Source organism: Spinacia oleracea, chromosome 2 (assembly GCF_020520425.1).
Source record: "Spinacia oleracea cultivar Varoflay chromosome 2, BTI_SOV_V1, whole genome shotgun sequence".
NCBI classification, from domain to species: Eukaryota; Viridiplantae; Streptophyta; class Magnoliopsida; order Caryophyllales; family Amaranthaceae; genus Spinacia; species Spinacia oleracea.
The window spans coordinates 7537245-7558220 of NC_079488.1; the positions used below are offsets into that span (position 1 = coordinate 7537245).

The 20976-nt window shown below is 35.2% G+C and overlaps 1 protein-coding gene across 3 annotated transcripts; it reads right to left on the reverse strand.

Annotated features, from left to right (window-relative positions):
• Window positions 1-454: 454 nt before the first annotated feature.
• On the reverse strand, window positions 455-16567 carry LOC110777653 (uncharacterized). 3 transcript variants are annotated; one of them, XM_021982245.2, is made up of 14 exons: window positions 16074-16566; window positions 15915-15968; window positions 15202-15471; window positions 14531-15090; window positions 12909-12980; window positions 10649-10744; window positions 8754-8819; window positions 6126-6191; window positions 4475-4603; window positions 3753-3803; window positions 2740-2880; window positions 2429-2645; window positions 1753-2118; window positions 455-1501 (listed from the first exon to the last, which is right to left on the reverse strand). In XM_021982245.2, the coding sequence occupies exons 1-14, from the start codon at window positions 16249-16251 to the stop codon at window positions 1071-1073; spliced, it is 2697 nt and encodes an 898-aa protein (XP_021837937.1). In that variant the 5' UTR covers window positions 16252-16566; the 3' UTR covers window positions 455-1070. The 3 variants fall into 3 exon arrangements, with proteins under 3 accessions (XP_021837937.1, XP_021837936.1, XP_056692423.1); XM_021982244.2 differs by having other exon boundaries at window positions 14531-15471; window positions 16074-16565; XM_056836445.1 differs by lacking the exon at window positions 1753-2118 and having other exon boundaries at window positions 14531-15471; window positions 16074-16567.
• Between the last annotated feature and the right edge of the window lie 4409 nt (window positions 16568-20976).

Sequence of the window (20976 nt, forward strand, 5' to 3'; positions counted from 1 at the left end):
GAAGATGAGAGAGAATTGATGGAGGTTGAAAGGAGAGAGTCGATCAAGAACTGAGGTTGGAAGGCCTTCAATGGCGATGGCGGTGCTTGGAGAGGGGGAGCAGAGGAGAGAGAAAGGGAGGAGACCTAGAGAGGCAGTCAGTTTTGGATTTCAAATGACAATTTATGAGAGTGGATTAGACTTGATTACCAAACAAGGTATTTGGGCCAATTCCATTAGACTTGATTTTTTTTAGAGTTGGATTTGGGCCAAATCCAAGTACAAATCCATTAAATTACCAAACAAGGTATTTGGGCCAATTCCATCATTTCAAATGAAATGATAATATCCAAAATTCCAAACAGACATTAAATTACCAAACAAGGTATTTGGGCCAATTCCATCATTTCAAATGAAATGATAGTTTCCAAACAGGCCATTAAGAAATTCTCATGAATTTAACAATGGGAACTAATTTCCTTTGAATTACAACTTCCTATGGAAATTAAATTTCCATGTTAACCAAACAGGTTCTGAATATATACAAGTACAATTGATTCCAAAAAGAGAAGAAAATGTATTCGCGTTTTTCCTATACATTCTACAAAGCTCTAAAGTTTACAAAAACACAAAATGGCTAATTGTTAGTTCCCTGACACTGAATAAAAGAAAACTGTAAAAAAGTAAAAATAACTCTATGGCCCTACTTTATCCTACACTTTACATGTTTATAAGGTTTTTTTTATAAAAGGTTGTTCAATGTTATTCGGTAAAAGTTTTTCAAACATAACAAGCTTGAGGTCATGTATTTCCTTAAAATTTTCATGCTAGGTTACTTGGACTTTTCATTTTACCTCAATTACCCGCGTCGGATCTTCGATACTCGGACATGGGTACGGACATTGGACACATCATTTTGGACCAAAATCGTGAAAAAAACATCATTTTGGACCAAAATCATGAATTTTTTTCCCAAAATAGCCGAGTCAGACACTTGGACACGTACCCGTGTCCTGCATGGGGAACCCGAATCCGAGTAACATAGGTTTCATGGAATACGACTAATACCTCGAATGTTAAGACGTTCTCTATTACTTCTCTTTATTGCCTCCACTGTACAAGAACTCCAAAATTGCTGAAGCTTTGGATGGTTCGTTCTGTTTGCATCCACTGTCACTGCTAATTTTCCCTTCATTCTTAGTGACCTCTTTAGCAGAACCTGCTGAAGTCGTCATCTTTATCCCAGATTCATATTTTGCCGCGAATGAGAGTGCAGACAAGAGTGCCCTTTGAGACGTACTTGGTGTGTTTTTCACTCCAACCGCCTTGGTCGAGCATTGACCTGAAGTTGGAGAATCCCATAGTTTTGGTTGTATTGCCGCCTTCTCAGATCCATTTGCACTTTCCTTCTCTCTAATCTGAGAATCAACTTGTGATTTGCCACCACTATTATCATATGGAGGTCCACCGGAAGACGGAACACTAATTTGCTTAGAGCAACTCCAGCGGTTAAAAAAAGGACCTGGTCATATAAAAAAAAAAGATACGTGAGCAGTTAGTCAACTATTGATACATCAATGACATAAGCAGCTATTAAAATCTCGTAGCTATTTTGAGCAAGTAGCTCAAAATCTTGATGGATATTGAATAGTTTATTTTGGATCAAATAAAACAAATTAAATACTATAGGGAGCTACAAGGTATTGTAGCTTAAATAAATTGTAGCTGGAAATTTGATGTGGACAAACTTAGCCACACCAACTTGTAACTCACCATTGGAGTTGTTCTTAGGGCTCAATGGAGCCGGGTTAGTTTCTAGCATTCTACACACACTTTGTACTCTGCTTGGCATTATTCCCTTGTTCAGCTGACTACTAGTACCAGCAGTGTCAACACTTCTGTGAGAGGAGTCATCCCCCGACTTTCCAAATGAACAAAATCTAGAATTATCCCTATGTAATAAAGGGCTGGCTTGTTTCTTGTCCCCTAAGTTACCAACCGAGGATTTCACAATTGAGATAAAATCCGTTCCTTGAGGTGTGTCTGAAGCAGGGGTATCAATCAAGCCTTTAATCAGGTTGAAAGCTGTGGTTGCTGTATTTGGCTGAGTAATAGTTCCAGCATCAGCACCACCACCAACTGAGGATTTCAAAAATCAAGCATTTAATCAGGTTGACAGCTGTTGTCTACAGTAAAGATGGTTGTGGGCCGGCTGGTCCAAGGCCCGATCCGACCCAGCACGAAAAGGCCCAGCCCATGCATGAAAAACACAACATGGCATGAGAACGAAGTTGAGGCTGGGCCTGGACCGTTTTTTGGTCCAGAACGATGCAGAGTGAGCCGGGCCCGTTCAGGCCCACGGGCTCGACCCGAAGCCCAGCATGGCCCGGTCCACAGCCTTCCACCCGCAACACCACTTTTCTGGGATATTTGAATTCATTATGCTTACCAGAATCCTTGGGTGAAGAAGATTTTCCGGACGGAAGAAAGCTTAAACCTTTCGGCGCCTTTGCTTGATGACTGGTCTGAGTTGCTACAATACCAGAAGAGAAGGATGCTTTGGCATTGAGCAGCTGTTTAGAATTTGACTTGTCAAGTTGATCCAGAGAAGTGGCCTCACATTTCGAAACAGCTGCGGCAGTTTCCGAACCTTCCTTGGCAGAAATCTGAGGGAAACACAAGTCAAATGGATGTAAATAGTTTTCAGCAAATAAAAGAGCTGGTTTAGAGATAAAGCAGTAAGATGCATAGTAATAATACCTTGTGTGAAAATAGGCAGATATCACCTCTGTTGCAAAAACCTGTAGTCACAAAACTGTTACATGGATACTTGGATAATTGATGATCGTATGGACAATCATCCCCCTTCATGCAAGCTTGACGTGCGAAGTGACAGCAAGGCTGTAGCACAAAGAGAATTAGAGGATGAGCACAAGAGAAAAAGTGCAAGCACAAAGAAATCTGACAATAATGGCAGAGAATCTTCTCTTCTACGTGTGTGACCAGGCTATATAACCCCACACATTCACGATGCTTATTAGAGGCATCTGGTCAATGGTAAGGAGCTAATTTTATACTAACTCTGTTCCTGAATGATCTTTGCGCTTACTATTTGCACGGTAATTAAGAAACTTTGGTGAGCATGTGATAGTGGGGGTAACAAGTGGGAAAATGAGTGGCTACAAATTACCAAACAATGCAAGTGGATGAAAATCAACATTAAAGTATTGTGAGTGGGTAAGTTATGTTTGACTCCCATAATAAAATATTGCAACTTGTATGTTGTGGTGGGTCGAATAAGAGTATAAACGTAAATTTTATATGCCAAAAATGAGATAAAGTAGAGTGTAAAGAACTTTCAGGAACGGACTAAACGGAAAGCGCAAAGAACTTTCAGGAACTAAGGTAGTACAATTTACTCCTCAAATCTTCACTCTTCAATCTCTCCTACTGTTTATTTGTTGTTGGTTACATTTTCTAGCACACATCAAGAATTAGTAATGATGCAGTAGTAACATGCCCCAGCCCAACCATGTGCACATGGGGAAAACTTAAGGACCCTCTTCAACAAGCACTTAATAGTTTAAAGAGACCTGGTTTCTTACAACACATGCCGTTAACCTGTATGAACATCCAAAGTCCCAAATGAATGAAGAAGAAACATTTCTCGGCTGATGTAAGATTAAACAAAAAGTGTGAAACACAATAGCTCATATCTGTGTAGACAGTAGTTAAGCCGTAGGGAGAGTTGGGTAACAAATTGTTATACGTACCTTGGATTTTGTCAGGGGTACCACATCATGTGAAAACTTGCATTTCTCACCCTGATAAAAACAACATAATATGAGAAACTGATGCGTTACGGAAACCAAATAGAATAATAGTTGAAAAACTATACTCTCCAAATAAAATAAAATAAAATAAAGCAAGGAAAGGCTTCTGAATTTAAAAACTGTTGTCTAAGCAGATAGAGCATGTCCATTTGACAGGTGTAAAATAAAACTTAGCTAAAGACTAGGAGATCAAAGAATAAATTACATAGTATTTCCCAATACATGACACATTCATTCATCTATTACATGTATGTATTCCTTGGTGTAATCAAATGTCACCTCTAATAAGCTCACAACTTAGCAAAACATGTAGTCAATTACGGAGTACTTGATTCACGAAAGACAAAAACGTCGTACACCACATAGCTGTAAACAGCTAAACAGGGGCCAGTTTCATGAGTTATGATACAATAAACTTAGGTGCAGCATCAGATAAACAGGACGAGACAAAAGATACAAGCCATACAACTAAAATCATGTCTGATAGTAAGAATTATATAACCCAATCAAATGCAGTAAACAAATTAAAACACATATGGTTGCATCTTGCATGCTGACGATCCATTTATGAAAACAAATGAGAAGTTACTAATCAAATAATCACATATCAAATCATAATCTTGGACTAGAGAACATAATCTCAGACATGGAAATTTAACCACCTCTTGGCATCTTCCATTAAGATAATGGCGGCAGGGTTGGATAACTTTTGGTTTCACAATAGGTGTAAGTATCAATCTTTTGATGCCATGTTTTTTGTTCATTTCTGCTCGTTTCTTCCTTCTCTTTTGCTGCAAATAAAAATCAGTAAGGAAAAAGTGTTATATCAAAAGTTAAACAGTGGTTAAATAACTTCCGCTGAAAACAAAGCTTTCGATATGAAGCATTAAGCACAAACTTCTCTGCTTATTACTTTCTAACAAGAAACATATACGTAGTGATCAAGAATTACAAATAGATTTAAAATAGTTATAAATCATGAATTAATCAGTTCCAGAATAGATATAAAATCAGTGCAATATCACTTTGGACAGCTAAGACAGAAGTTAAGTAATTTTATATTAAACCTGTGTGGCCGTATATGAGAAAACTCAAGGTCATATATCTAAATTCTGGAATAAAGATACACACACATAACTCGTAAATTTGGGAACTGCTGCAATATTCGGGTTTAAGTAAATAACCTACCAATAAGACAACCCTATAAGCTAATCTACTATTGGAACCCAAATCTTACCAACAAGACAACCCTAAAGGTTTATATAAATAAGACCATCTAATCTACAAACAAACCACCCAATAACAAATAAACAAACAAGCTAATTAAAAGATTTACAAAGACTAAAGCAAATAATAATAAACAAAGTAAAATAAAGGCCTAATTATAATCAATAACCATGGATGACTCAAAGGACCAAACGGTAGCAACAGGAGATGATCCAGTGGCAATGTACTTTTAAGCTGACAATCTCATCAAGTAAGCTGATAGCTATCAAGATTTCCAGATTTGCAGCATATAGAAAACATGTATGTCCCTCTTCATAAGTCGGGTGGCCACGCAAGGCATTCAACTTTAAAAAAACTAAAAAATTCTGGATTTTACTGCATCTTTCTTAACCTCAAAGGCAATACCTATAAAACAATAAGAAAAAGACAAAAAAGAATCGTTGTAGACATGGTACTCTCAAATTGTGCTTCCAAGTGAGCTGACTGCAACATGCAGCACAACAATATCATCTCATTCATACACAGTGATATACTACGTATAATTTATACTGTGAGAATTAAACCGTAAAAAATAATGTTAAAATGCATATTTAAGCTGACTCCAAATAAGAGAAGTTAGATGTGGATTTAAACAGAGTTTATGATGCAAAAATATTATGTTGTATACATGCAAAACAGTCTTTAAATTTTTGTGTTATGCATCCTGATTCCTGACATTGATAAATAAAATATCTGGATCAAGGATTAATTCAACTCCAAGTATTTAAACTTCAGACATAGATTTAATAAAAATATTCGATGATGTGGAATCTGATGGCGTTTACATCATTGCACCACATCTTTTCATTTCAAGAAAATTGAATCATCTAGGCACTTTAAAATCTAATAACCTCGTGCAGAATCATGTATACTTCACTACGCACAAGAAAACAAAAAACAAACCAGTAAATCATACAGCATAATAAATGTCAAAAGATGAATAAAAGTGAACAGCAAGCAGACAGCCTGAAGCCCTGATGATATAGAAAATTCTCTTAACGAATTTTATCCAACGTCAAAATCTTTTAAAACAGAATATTAAAAAACCTTTTTCTTTTCCTTCCTTGCCTCTGAAGAAGTGCCTCGTTTTTTATGCTTCAAGATGCTAGAGCCCTGAAATTTATGGCAACACCAATATGAAATATAATTTTTGCAGATGTTGTAGAAAATGCCAAGTCGTCAAATATGGATGCAACAGAAAGAACAGCACAACACATCAAAAACAACAAATGTTGGTTACAATTTGAATTCAACTAGCTCCTTTGGGCCCCACTTGGTTCATCTTCAGGCATTGAATTCAACCGAGACCATTCTGTTACGTCAAGGCCATTCTATAATGCGTTTTCAGTAAATAGTTCCATGAAAAGTTGTTCTGTAATGAGTATTTTAAATCACACCACGACTTACCGCAAAAGACATTATAATTATTAAGGTCGTTTCTGCACAGTAAAGTAATTGAATTGACATATAAGAGAACTGACACATAATTGAATGGACATCTTCACAGTATAAGAACATATGGGTCAAAAAGTTATATTTTTTTTCCAAATGTGGTTTCAAAAGATACTTTTACCTAATATTTTGATACAGAAATATCTCCTTCCTCTCGCTATTCTCCACTCTCCCCCAATCCCTCCTCCACTGCCACAGTTGCTCCTCTATTCCCTATTTCCCCCTCCTCCATTGCCGCAGTTGCCCCTCTCTTCCTCCTCCTGCTGTTCTCCTTCCCACTACCGTCACCTCTCAGTCTTGCATTCCCTCCACATACATTTCTCTCATCCCCTGATCCCCACCAACCCTTGTTCCCTCTTACTCCCATTCGCTCCACCATGACCTACCCTCGTATAGTCGTATCTCCCTCCTCCTCTCCAGCACATCACTCTCCTATCACCCCTCTCCCCTAGCTTCAAGAGTAAGTTTCGTGGCAATATTGTCCTTTAAGTTCTAGATCTCGAACCATTTTTTCCAAAAATAACCACTTGTACTCTAGATCAAAGTAGATCAGAAGTATGATATATCCCTTAGTTTTTTGGTTGTTGTTGGTTGGATATCTTTGTGAGTTTATGATGATAGTTATTGTGGTCTATGCTACTCCGACTCTTCATTTTGTCATACACACCTGTATCAAACACTCAATGAATCCAGAATCCAGCACTTTAGTTTTCATCATGGCACTTCAATTATCTTGAAACACATTCGTAGAGATAATATGTAAAAGCAGGACACAAGAAGAGAAAGTTCTGCAATATATGCTCGCAAATAGGCTTGAGATCATCATTTTAACAAGAGCTAGCAAACACATCAACTTGAAAGGTCTCTACATCAATGTCTAATTTTAGGAGGTTGTCCTGTGTTTGAAATTTTGAACTCTAATGTGTTTGGCACTAGGGTATGTATCGTACTCGACACAAATACTAATGTCTAAGTAGCATGGTCATGCCGTTATAATGTTAGTGGTTGTGAAAAGCGAAGGGGTTGTGACTTGTTAGGGTCATAAATGTCATAGAGGGGTGAAGAAGGGGGCCAGTACGAGAGAGCAGACGGAGGAAAAGAAGAACTACTTCAATGGATGGGTGCTTGCCTGCTTGGTGCTTATTTATGGGGTTGACCTTTTCTTTCAAGATTTGAGATTGAAATCACCTTCCAAGGTATCAAGGACCCCACAAGAACTATCTCATGAGCTATACATTATCGATTGGTTTGGTTGACTCTATAACCCATCCAACCAATGTAAAAACCCCATTAAAAGGGACCATGGTATATATGTGTGATAGATATATTCCATCTCTAAGATAACAGTTTTATTGGTCTCCAGAAGACCATCCTCATGTAGGGGTTTAGAAATACTTTTACATTATTTCTGATACGCAAGCTTGAGTTAAAGAGAACTAGGGAAAAGGTGGGATGGGGAAGGGGAGTGAGAAGAAGGCCCAAAAGTCTCCATTACTAAAGAACGTTAAGATGAGAGAATACGGGTGTTTAGCTGAATTAGAATCTCCCTCTCTTCAAGCCTCTCCCGTGCAAGTCAACTACTATGTGATTCGTTGATGTTCAACAGTTCCAAGGTTCCGAAACATTGTCCTGGACTCCTAGATCTCATATATGTTTGATTAATTGATTTAGCAACATATCCAATTTATTCAGGAAAAATAAAAGTACCACATAAAATGCCAGTTTAAATACTAATTGTATATAATATCCAGTTCTTGTCTTTTCCACAATTCCGAGGGATCTAAGTATCTAACTGTATGGAGGATCAATCAGTCAGCTTCAAACACTCTTCAAAACTGCATTTAGTCAATGTATTCCCACATTATTACAAGACTCCTTTTGGTTAGGTTTTCTTTTAGCAGTGATCACATCAGCTATCTTATGCTAACTCAAGCTTACTGATGTAGGTTTATTGTTACTTCATCTTATCTGTAAAAAGTTTCAATATTAATACTCTCTAATTCACATTTCAATGAAGCCTCAGTTTTCCATTTTCAAATAAGTGGCTAAAACCAAATGTGGTAGTCTGAGAAAGGTCAACTGAACCCTTCAAAAAAGTACAAAGAACTAGAAAGATGGGCTAGAGAGAAATCTAGAGCTACAATATCAGCAAAGCTAAAGAAATAAATAACGCAGTAGTTAGCATATCCTGTCATACATGAATGAAATAAATCATCTATTTACCTCTTCCTCGGTCATTTTATCCTCTGTAGAAGTACTGAGCTTTTCCTTCTTAGCACCACCAACATCCTGTTACAAGTGATCCAAAAACCAAAAAGATCAACAGGCTGGGAGTAAGGAATATGACGTAAAACATGAATGATTAAAGCATTTACACAGCAACAACAAAAGAACCCAATGAAGAGAGATAAGGTGAGACAAAAACAAAGTGATATAAAAGCAAAAAAAAAAAAGACGCGGAATTTGAGGGAGAGACGAAAAACAAAAGTTTTAAACACAAGAGAACCTTAAATATGGTGGACTATGAAGGGGCTGGGGGGACAAATCTAAACTCGAAAAGAGAATGCAAACGAAAAGCAGTCAGGGATTAAAAAGTCTTAGCCACACTACCACCGCATTTTGTACATGCTGACTGCAAAGGTGGTTGTTGTTGTTATTATCAACAATTTAAACTGGGATTAATGTTGTTATTGGAATTGTGGGATTTGGGAGGCTCAAGAAGTGGTGGGGTTGTAAATTTTTCATAGTGGAGATTGTGGTACCTCTGATGTTGGTGGTGGTGGTGGTGGTGGTGGGTCTTCGGCATCAGAGAGTTGGGCACAACAGACGGAGGAGAATTATCAGTTGCAATTGGCTTTGGCTTTGAGGCTTTCTTCTGAAGATGCCATTGTTGCGGAGAAGAACAAAATGAAGTGTGGAAGGGCTGCCATGGGAGAGGGGAGGAGAGAAAGAAGGGCGGTGAAAGCCTTGAAGGGGGAAAAAAAGAAGGGTGGAGAAAGCCTTGAAGGAGGAGAGAGAAAGATGTTTTATTTTAAAATTAAAATGAAACTAAAATTAAAATTAAATAAATTTAGACTAATCAGGGAGAGACAAGTGTCGTATTTACGGAATAATCCGGTTACCAATAGGGGAAGATACCCCTTAAAGTTGGGATTATTCCCGGATAATTCATAGGTAAGACTGTTTTTAGAAGAACGTTTAACGGTTGGATTAAAAGCAATATATTTTCCTATGAAAAATGATAGGGCGAAGGAATGCAATGCACCGTTTTCACCTCTCATATGGAAAGATTCATAGGGGGCTTCAAGAAAGATTGACTTATGCTGTACAAGTTTATATGCATGTGATAAGAACCCACGTGCCTCTTTTTTTTATTTTCACGAGAAAATATATCTTAATAAGATTTTATTTATTATATAGATGGTATGGTCATCAATGTTTCTCCAAGTGAGATTGTTCAAAACAATTCATTTGAAGCTCAAAAGAGAAGCGGCAATTATGGACAACACTTAACCGGTTAACCCCCTTTTACTAATTAATTCAAAGCCTAATCTTCCTTCAACTTCGCCCATAGAGAACCACAACCAAAACACTGCCAAAGGAAACAAATACTGGCATAATTATTGCAGGAGATTCCACTTTCCACCATTCCCTAGCACAAGCACCGCAATGTGAAAATACGAGCAAATCATTTTTCCAAAAGAATAATCTTGACGCTGCCTATAATATATTATCCGGGATTGATCCATAAGAAACTCAGATAATAATTACTCTTTTAATTTCAATTTTCGATGGAATCCGCATTAACTATAATGAAATTATAAGCACACAGTAATGAAGACAACAATAAACATTGACTAAATAACGAAGAACTTTCTTCAGAAGGTTGGAAAATAGATTAAAGTGATGCAAAATTAGCTTCCATCCCTGATCCATATATAACATTTTGACAAATGGACCACTTAATTTGACAGTGAGGAAGAGTAATCATAGAAATATGAGCATACTACAATAAACAATCGACATGATTAAAGAAACCAATAAAAGAAATAAGAAATCACAGTAGAGCATCAAGAGGAGAAAAGGATTAAAAGTATGTCTGAATGACCAGAACTCACAGTCAGTTTTCCAGCAGCAGATTTCTGGTATTTACCATGTACCTCAGCATCCATTTCTCGTGCAAGTTTCAGAATATCCTCAGGGAAAGAAGTTATCTTCATGAAATTCAAGTAAAAGAAACTCATAAGAATAATAAACTAGGCGAATTGTGAAGAAATTTCTGACCTAACACATTTCAGAGAGGGTCAGAGCAAAATATCAGCCAACTACGATCTATTAGGTCTATGAAACAAACAAACAAAACTTTCATATATTCACGAATACTAAAGATATGATAGTAAAGAAGTAGAGCACCAGTACTCAAACAAAAACTTATTTGGGACAGGTAAGAGAATTGTCCCTGCAACCTGTCACAATGAATACAAGCTCTATTCCTCAGGCAGACATTTACAGACAAAAACCCTACTTCCAAAACTCTTAGTATCATTTCTATCCATCAATGTTACCTACATGATTTCCACAATTGGAATGCCAAAAATCACCTATAACTCTGTAAGTGCATAAAAATTTAGCAACTAAAGCCCGATGCACTTCAGCAGTCCAATGATCCCGAAAAGTATGCTGAACAAGGGTAGCTAGCTCAGGCAGCAAGAACAAATGGGTCTCACCTTTTCCAACTTACAAAACAAACATGAGTGGAAAGAGACTCAATGGGTCCCAGAATCTATTTCCAAAACAAGCCAAAGCCTTAATCTTCTTGGCAATTCAGAGGTCCAAAGTTCAAGCACACTCAGAAACTGGAGATTGAAAGTGTTTATAGATAGATCTAAAAGGGAAAGAATGTGGCGGATTCACTGCCCTTCACACAATCAGAAAATCTGTAAATTCCTTCACCTCCCGAACCCAAGGAATCTTATCAATATGGAAATTCAGAGAGAGAATACCACCATCTTTATCAAAATATTTAGCATCATAGAGAATGAAGATGTGACTCCCAGTCTCCCACAACTCACTAAGGCTCTTCCTATTACCCAATCTCATTCCCATTCTCAGCCTAATACATGAACAACTGAAACGACCAAGGGGAGACATTGTGGTTTTTGCGATGAACTTTTGAACTAGAAGCACACGGCAAGCAAGTGCAACTAAAAGGCCATTTAATTTTTGAAAGAGGGAGTTGACTCGCTTCTTTCACAACACATGTTGACCACGTCATGGCAAGGGAATTAGGGTCCGAAGAGTAACTGCTGTGTCCGGTGTCCCCACCAAAATTGCTTTTGGTAATCAAAGCCACATAACACAAAGCGCCGTGGACCAGCTATGTCCCCAGCAAAGAATTTTTTAGGCAGCACAACTTTAAAAGACACATTCCCCTCTTCTGAGTGCATAACTGCATATGAGGTCCAAAGTTCCAAAATTCAGTATATAACAGTCTTTTCATCCCAAATCCCGAACCCATGAAAATCCCTCATACCCTCATAATTCTCGTCAGCTTCTTGAAAACAACCAAAGGAACAAAGATAGTAGAAACGGGATGCTGGCCATGCACGATTAAACAAGAATAACATACTAACATAGCACTCTTGGGTATTCTCTCAGTAGAAAGGGGGGAACCCTTCTTCACAAGTTCTACGCAGGCAGGGACAAATCTTGGGTGTCACATGAATCACACCCTACCAAAAACAAAAACCTAAGAAGGATCTTGTGCGCAAACTTCGGATGGAAGATATTCCCTTGTCTAGCATCATCAATTGTCTTATTAGCTATCCAAACACCTCCAGAATTTACCACCATCTTTACCTTACATGACTAGTATAACTACGACCAATTTTAGTCCCATAATACAACTTCTACAATATAATTTCCTATATCTCAAAGCCAAATTTTAATCATCAGTAATACCAAACAAGCACTAAGGCTTTGGATTCTGCCACTGGCACTTCCACAGCACTGATAGGAGGGAAAATGGCTTCCAGGTTATGTAGAGTTACCAATAACTAGTCCAAAGTCCAAACGAACTATGCTAATAGGTAAATGAAAGAAGCTTCAAAATTATATGCACCCCTTGGCTTAATAAAATTTATAATTTTGAAGTAGTCGAGAAAGAATGAATGAACAAAACAAGTAGTTTGACTCCAACATAAGGGACCTGTATTTGTCTCATGATACTCTAGGATCAGTCTCAAACTGATGATCCAACACGGAAATACATAAATGGTTGACAAAATTATTGTACATGCAAAGTAGTTTCATTTAGAGGGATGGTAAAACAATCAAACAATATAAGATCATCCAGACATGGTCATATTTCACACTTACCTTCCTAAGATTTAGCAACTCCTCTCGAGAGTAGTGAAATTTCACACAAGTCTTGGGCCTAGCATTTCCGTCCTAACCAAGAAAAGTAGAAGATTAACTTTCAACAAAATTAAGCATGTATGTTCAAAAAGAATCCAATGTTAATAATCATCAAAAGGCCTAATCTTTCTGGTTAATTATCATCAACATCAGAAGATGACACATACTGACACGGAAAGGGGAAAAAGTGAAACTACCTCCATATAATTAGGAGAACATAGACTAAAAAAAACATGAAAATAAAACTTTATTCGTGGACGTAAATATAAATATGAGGAAAATATAACAGTTGAGAACAAAGTAAAACATGTATTACGTAAGGGTTATAGTGTTATGCAAACTAAAGAGAACCATGAACAAATAATAAGAGAGAACTACAAAAAAAAACCTTAAAATTGGAGTATGATTCATTAATGAATCAATCCTTGATTTTATTACAAAGAGTAAACGGTTGAAGTGAAATTCGAAGCGGATGGAGGAGAGAGAATTGAAAACCAAATTGTTCTTGCAAGGAGAAGGATAAGTGATGTAAAGAGGAACCAATAATTCAATACTGAATTTGAATAAGGTGTGTCTTCTCTTTAAAAGGAAAATGAGAAGGGTTTTGAAAATGGCAGGTGGCAAGTAAGTCTTTGTTCTCTTCACCTAGTTTGGGACTTTTCTATTTTATGGTGTGGTCTGGTCTGAATGTGTTTGGTGAGTGCTTTTGCATTAACTTGTCTGGTCTGGTTTTTTCTGGTCGGATCTGGTCCGATTTTTTTTTTTATCTGGTCTGATTTGAAGAAGAATAAGTAATAAACAATAAGAAAAAAGTGAAGAGAGCAGAACCTAAATCTTCTTGATATTAAATACTTCGTAGTACATAGATATGTACAAATTTCTGATAAATAAAAATCCATTAAAAACATTTTTCCAGTTCAAACATTTTGAAGATATATTAATAACATATTAACCCTAACTTAAAGTGTATCTCCAATTATTTCAAAACCAGCTGGTAAAAACCAACACAGATTCCACTTATCCAAGTATTTGGTACTCGAGAGCTTGCATTAGCTGCAAATTGTCAAAAACAAAATTTTAAACTCAGATACAATCATAAAACTCTCGAGATTTGACGGACAAGGAAGATTCTACCAAGATTTGTAGGGCAAGGAAGAGTCTACCATCCAAATCATGAAGTTCTCAAATCAACTGTATGGAAAAAAAGGTAAAAAAAAACGAGTTCAAAATGAATCAAAAACAGATTGCGATTGACAAAGAAAGAGGTCAAAGGTGGACGATCACAGTCACCAACAGACCTCTATATTCTAGAAAGCAGCAAAGCAACTACCCAAGAAAGATCGAAAGTATAGTAGAAATCCCCTGTCACCGTCCAAATCCATGAGAGAAATCAGGGGAAAAAATACACAAATTGATTACATTCCAACTACCTGATAGATACATACTAAACCATACAGTTAAAGGCATCATTGTGAAGCTAATTGACCTTTGGCAATTGGTATATATTCCATAACCTAAGGTGATAAAAAATGGCAGGCTAACTTCATGATTCAAATATTTAAATCCAACAAGAGATCAAATACCTTTCTCTTAGTATTTTGCTTCGCCATCTTCCCACGCACAATTGGATCAGCATCCCCAGATTTCATGTTGTACGAAGTCTCACCACTTACAACTAAAAGCTTACTTTTTCCTGAATTTACATCCTTCGCAGATGTGTGAAATGTGTCCTTAACCTTCTTTGTTTTTTCTTTAGCAGCAACACCAACCTTATTCCCCTTCGTGATGCTATTTGAGACTGTTCCTCCTGCATTGTTGCTTTTCTGTGCAGCAAAAGTTAGACCTCCAAATTCTGATAAATCTTGAGGCGCTTTTTCTTTGCAAAGCTTTCTCTTCTTTCTCTGACCCTCTCCAGGACATGTGCCAACAGACTGATTTACAACCTCTTGACAGTCGGATATCTCTCTAACCACAGGAAGATGAGTATGAGTTTTTGCTCCATCGCCTCCAGAAGTTGATAGGTTTACTTCCACATCTTTTCGCTTCTTCTCCCCTGCCGCATCTTCCTTCGTATTCCTATCAACAGCAATCAGTTTTTCGCTACTGTTGCTTTCAACTGTCATGGACTTATTAACACAAACATCTGTGTCCAAAATACAGCTAAAATCATTCAAAAAATCAAAATCCGCATCTTTGTCTGGCTGTTGTAATACATCAAAATTGTCTGATTCATCCATGAGAATTCTCTCAATACCTGACAATTCTGCATGGACTTTGTCAACCTCAGCCCTCTCAATGCCGGTACCCTCCTCATCATAAGGTACTTTTTCCAAGGTTTTGTTTTTATTTTCCCTACCCAACTCATCTAATATAAGTTTTGAGCCACTTAAACCGATATCGTTAGAAAAGTCCCCAGAAATCCCCTCGCTATTTACATCATGATCACCCACAGAATCAAAACCAGCCAATCCATTAGAAGCTTCTTTCTCACCTCTTGGCACAACCACGTCACTGTGTATATCATCTTAAACCAAAAATACAAGGGAATAAATCTCATCAAAATTTAGAATCAAATATTCTAAAAAGGTGAAATGAACTATTTCTGACCAAGCAAAACATAATCAAATTATACCTCATTAATTACATGTTTTTACGCCCTCACATAACATTTTCTAACTATAAAATTTGCAAGCTTCCACCATTAGATAAAACATGCCACATACAGCATTTGTCACACCCCAATATGCAATGTCATTTCTACAATAGAACAATCGACAAGTTCATAAATCCGACACTAATGGATCAAACAGCTAAAATTTTAGATACACGAGTCATAAACCTATAATGCAGTCAATGTGATAACTTCAACGAAGTAATAAGCTTGATTCGATTAGACCCGAAAACAAAAACTCGTAGCAGTATTCATAGTAATAGTAATAATGATAGCAAATTAAAGCACAAGATTACCTGATAGTAGTCGTCTTGAATCATTTGGATTATCTACACACTGCTTCGAATACTCTACACATTACAACAAACCCTATTACGAAAATTGAATCAAATTCACTATCCCAAACCATCTAAATCATCAAACAATCAATTAACTAAATAAAAATTGGAAAGTACCTGGAATTTGAGCATAAGAAACACACTCGGAAAAGGGATTCTGATCAGAAAATAGAGAAAATATTTTAACAAGGGCATTGAAAGAATTGCTGGGAATTGGGCGTCTTGGAGGTGGAGGACCAAATAATTCTCTAATTGAATCATTCGACGGAACTCCGTCAATTGAATTATTATCCATTTCAGTTGAATTTGATTAAGCGAAAAAGAGGTTCCGGATTTTGCAGAAATTTTTTGATTCTGCAAATGATAAACCCTAGAAAAGGGTTTTGCATAAAGTTTTATCAAAGTATGAATTTGTACAAAGGATTTGAACCAAAATTTGTTTAAAAGAATTTTAATAAGGAAGATTAATTGGGATAAATAGCTTAACAGCCGAAGATTTACAGAGAGAAAGAGTGTGGAATTTTGGCGGGACTTGGCTCTTCACTACTACGAGAACGAGATACGACCATAATTGAGTTTCAAATAATCTCGGTTAAAGTCACTCAATTAGAGCTTGTTTTAATTTAAGCTTAAACATAAATTTATGCTTGTTAAATAAACGAATTTAGCTCGAACAACTTCATATAAGGCTCATTAATATTCGTGAGTAACTCGTTTAAGTTCTAAGTGGATTATGTTCAAGTATAACTCTGTTAAAAAGGAAGTTGAAGCTCTAAAAAGTACATGACATTTCGTAACTATTTTAGGTTATTTCTACTAAATTCATTTCTGAAAGTTCTTTACGCCTTGTAATTTGTGTCCAAAGTATGAAATTTTGACCGTAAATTCCCATTATTATACAAAAGGTCTTGCGCGCACAAGGTGTACAATAAATTTATTGTACACCAAGATAACTTTTATGCAGTTTTTTTGTAACTTTAACCTATTTTTCTGTAACTTTTATATTATAAAATTAAAAAGTTGATAGATAAACATTTTAAAGGGTTAAATGATTAATTTATACATTATTAGTGATTTTGAAGAAATAATTTTTATTCAAATGAAAAAATTTATCATTAAAAAATAGATAACTTTTACATATATAAATGTAACTTTTAAGCATTTTTAGTCAACTTTTACTCCGGTGTACAATATTTATTGTACACCCATTATAAGTAAGAATTTGTGATTATTATATACTCCCTCCGAATCTTAATGTTATTCCCGTTTCCTTTTTTAGTGTCCCAAAATAATCTTCCCATTTCTTTTATTTCCTTTTTAATCTCTTCCTTGTAATTTTAACTTTGTAATTCTATTGGTTTATCAATAAAAAACCTTGTAGTGTCATTGGTTGGTTTAAGTTTGGATGGATTAATGAGTTGGCATTTTTATTCCTCAAATTCTATTGGTTCAACTATTTTGTTTTCTTGTGAAAATGGAATAAAAAAGCAACAATTCCCCATAAAACTACATTAATAATAGTTAATCTTATAATGTTTCTTTTTCCTTAATAACCGCGTAAAATGACAAACGGGAATAACATTTAGGTTCGGAGGGAGTATCTCACAACATTATCATGTAAGATCTTATTTGATTGGTCTCGGTATGTACTTTTCAGAATATCAACTTTTTATAATTTTTCACTTACGGAATTAGATATATTAGTAGTTAATATTGCATAAGAGTCTGTGCAAATAAGAAGTATACAAAACTTTAAGGAACAAAGATAGTACATCTTTTATTTTATTTTTTGAAAGATAAGAAGAATACAACTTAGGAGGCCCTCCGCTCGAGGGGAACTCCTAAATGATCGTTATCAAGGATAGTAAGTAACTAGGTTAGGTCCCGTGCAATGCACGAATGAGACTAAATAATTTTTTTCTCTATTCTGACTAATTTATTTAAAATCATTTTAATGAAACAAAATCATATCAAATTTTATCACGAGTTGTTGAAAAAATTAGAGAAAATTATTATTTATTCGAATTATAAAGTGATAAGTGCAATCTTAGGTTTTTAGGGTTTCGACAAAAATACTTAAGTTGGGCAAAAAAAAACCTAATAATACCTTTATCAGGTAATCATTTCTTTTAAAATTGAATGATATCCATAACTATAATCATACTCATACCCGCTACATAAAATGGAAGAAAATAATAAAATAAATTCTTGTTTGGATATGGACATTTTTTTTTGTGCAAATGAGCCACAAGGGCGGGGATGAAAATCGATCCCAGGATCACCTGGAACCGGGATGGAAGCTCTAACCAACTTAGCTATCCATCACTCTCTTGGATATGGACATATAATAACACATTATTTAATTTTTTTAAAACAATTGCATGTAGGCTAAGAGTATAATTATTATTTTTTTGAAAAAGGTTTATGAAAGTCAAAACACTATCGTGCTATTACAGAGTAAAAAAAATTGATTTTCCATTCCTGACATATATTTTTCAAATTAGTATTAATATGTTATGTTAGATTTTTGCCATAATACATATGAAATTGTAATTTTGGAAAAAAAATTAAGGAAATTAAATATTTTAAAATATTCTTTAATTAAAATTTTATTTTTAGAAAAAATAAATCTAAGTACATACTAGGAAATGACATGTGTCATTCCTGGTGTGTCTTTTATTGGTGATTGATGGTTGGGGACTATTACAAGGATCAATAAGCAGACGAGACTAAATTAAATTCCCTACATTAGTTATCCAATCAGCGGCTCGGTTTCCTTCTCTGAAAATTAGTCAATTCTTCAAAGTAGCGAAGGATGTCTTTTATATCCGTGACAATATTTTGAATTTTCCAAAGGGGTATGTTTTGAAAATAAGCATGTTGTCGCCTTCAATAATAATAGTACATCTTTTAAATGAAATCAAAATTTTGGTTAAGTACAAATATTTGGCCATAATTTTTTACACCCTCCGTTCTTTTTAAATGAAATAACTACTTAGGCGTGTTTGTCAGTGCATGATTTCGAACGCATATTCAAGTATAAATTATAAAAATTATAAAAAAGTTGATATTTAAAAAATATTTATTGAGACGGATCTAATAAGACTTCACACGACTATGTTTTTTCTTAAGTATAAATCATAAAGGGAAGTCAAATGAGATTGTGTGAACGGTATCCATAACTCAATTGTGTCGTGTAAATAAGAACGGATAAAATATTATACAAAGTAGTTTTTGTGAAGATGTTATATATAAAATATTACTTTAATCTAGAGTTACATGTAATTTATATTCCATAATCGCAAAAAAAAAAAAAAAAAAAAAAATTCAATTTCGACCCATCATTCTCATATTAATACGTATTGTACATGGGGGTTATCCATATCTATCTATCTATCTATATTAATTATTATCTATACTAATATATTAAAAGGCGTTGCGAAAAATGTTTATGTGCCACGTAGAACTCTCCTGTTTACGCCACGTCATTCACTCACCAAGGTTATGGGATGTTGTTGCTAATTAAAAATCAATACAATAAGGTTCGAACACAAGACCTCAAGTTTGGAGAATAACTCTCATTACCATCTTAACCAACCTCTAATTGTTGTTTATCAATGCACGTTAATTTATAAATACATGTTAACATGAAATCTAAAACAACTAAATTTCTATGTTACCTCTTATTTCTTATGGACTATATTGGAATAAAAATAATAATTAAAATATTAGAAAAACCATGAATTAAACAATTAAAACATTAAGAAAATTACTTGGCATTATAAAGGTAATGTACATGGGTAATTGATGAACTTAATGAATCTTTTCACTTTTATGGTCTACATGTATTTTAGTCAAGTATTGAGTTGAAAAAGAATTTCGAATTTTAATTATTCAAAGTAGCAACCGGGGCATCGCCCGGGCTACACACTAGTTAATATATTAAAAGGAGTTTAAGAGAACGTATATGTGCCACATAAGCCTCCCCTTATTACGCCACGTCACCACTAATAAGCATCATTGTAAGTCATTGACAATCAAAAATCATGTAGCAAGGATCGAACACCGAACCTCATTAATTAAAAGCTACACTTCCTACCATTCTAGCTAGCTACAATTTATGTTAAATATTTCCATTTAAATGCAAAATATAATCTTTTTAATGAGTAGTAATAAATTAAAGAAAAATGAACAAAAAACCAAAATAAACAAAAGGGAATAATTTACTAAACTTATAAATGTATAATTCTTCCCTTTCCATCTTAAGCTCAAAAAACTTGGGGAAATGGAGTGAAATTATGAGTATAGAAGAGAACATTGACCCGCGTATAATAATCAATTAATCACAAAGAAGAGGAATCAACTTGTTATGATTTTCGGATGTGTTGCTTAGATTGGAAGGCTGTTGATCGGCTGCTGATCTTGCGTCACCACGGTAATCCGTTAACGACACCGCCTATATGGACACATATTTACAAAAAATAAACCCCACTAAAAGTAGAACCCGGAGCAACGCCCGGGCCACACACTAGTTTTTATAATACTTTGAGGTAAGAAGAAAATCACTATTATATATAAGAGAAGAGAGAAGGGGTATTTCGGTAACACCACTTTTGGTGTCCCCCTAGGATAAGACTAAATTACCCTCTAAACTTTCACAATTAAATTCAATTAAAAAGCTAATTATTTATTGATTTAAAAATCTGATTATTTATTGATTTTAAAAACTGAAAATCAATAACAAATCAGGTTAGTTTTTTGGTGCCAGTATTATGGGCTAATCCCCATACGTGTAAAATTTAATAGTATTTGGAGATCTTTGACTTTCTATAAAATTAGGAAAATATTATGGAATTTATTTTCCATAAGAATGGTAAGATATGATTATGTAGAAAAGACGATAAGAGCATAAATGCACGTGGTATGTACAAGATCTTCGCTTACGCCCGTACATCAATATTAAGTAAAAGTACAATTTTAAGTTTTTAAAAGTACATCAATATATATATATATATATATA

Bases quoted from the DNA above. Each gene is read 5' to 3' on its own strand.
- LOC110777653 (XM_021982244.2), bottom strand. From the start codon at position 16,251: ATGGATAATAATTCAATTGACGGAGTTCCGTCGAATGATTCAATTAGA. The intron at 12,981-14,530 runs GTATTTGATCTC...TTTCTTGGTTAG, and splicing joins AGCAAAATACTAAGAGAAAG to GACGGAAATGCTAGGCCCAA. The intron at 1,502-1,752 runs GTGAGTTACAAG...TTATATGACCAG, and splicing joins CCCTAAGAACAACTCCAATG to GTCCTTTTTTTAACCGCTGG.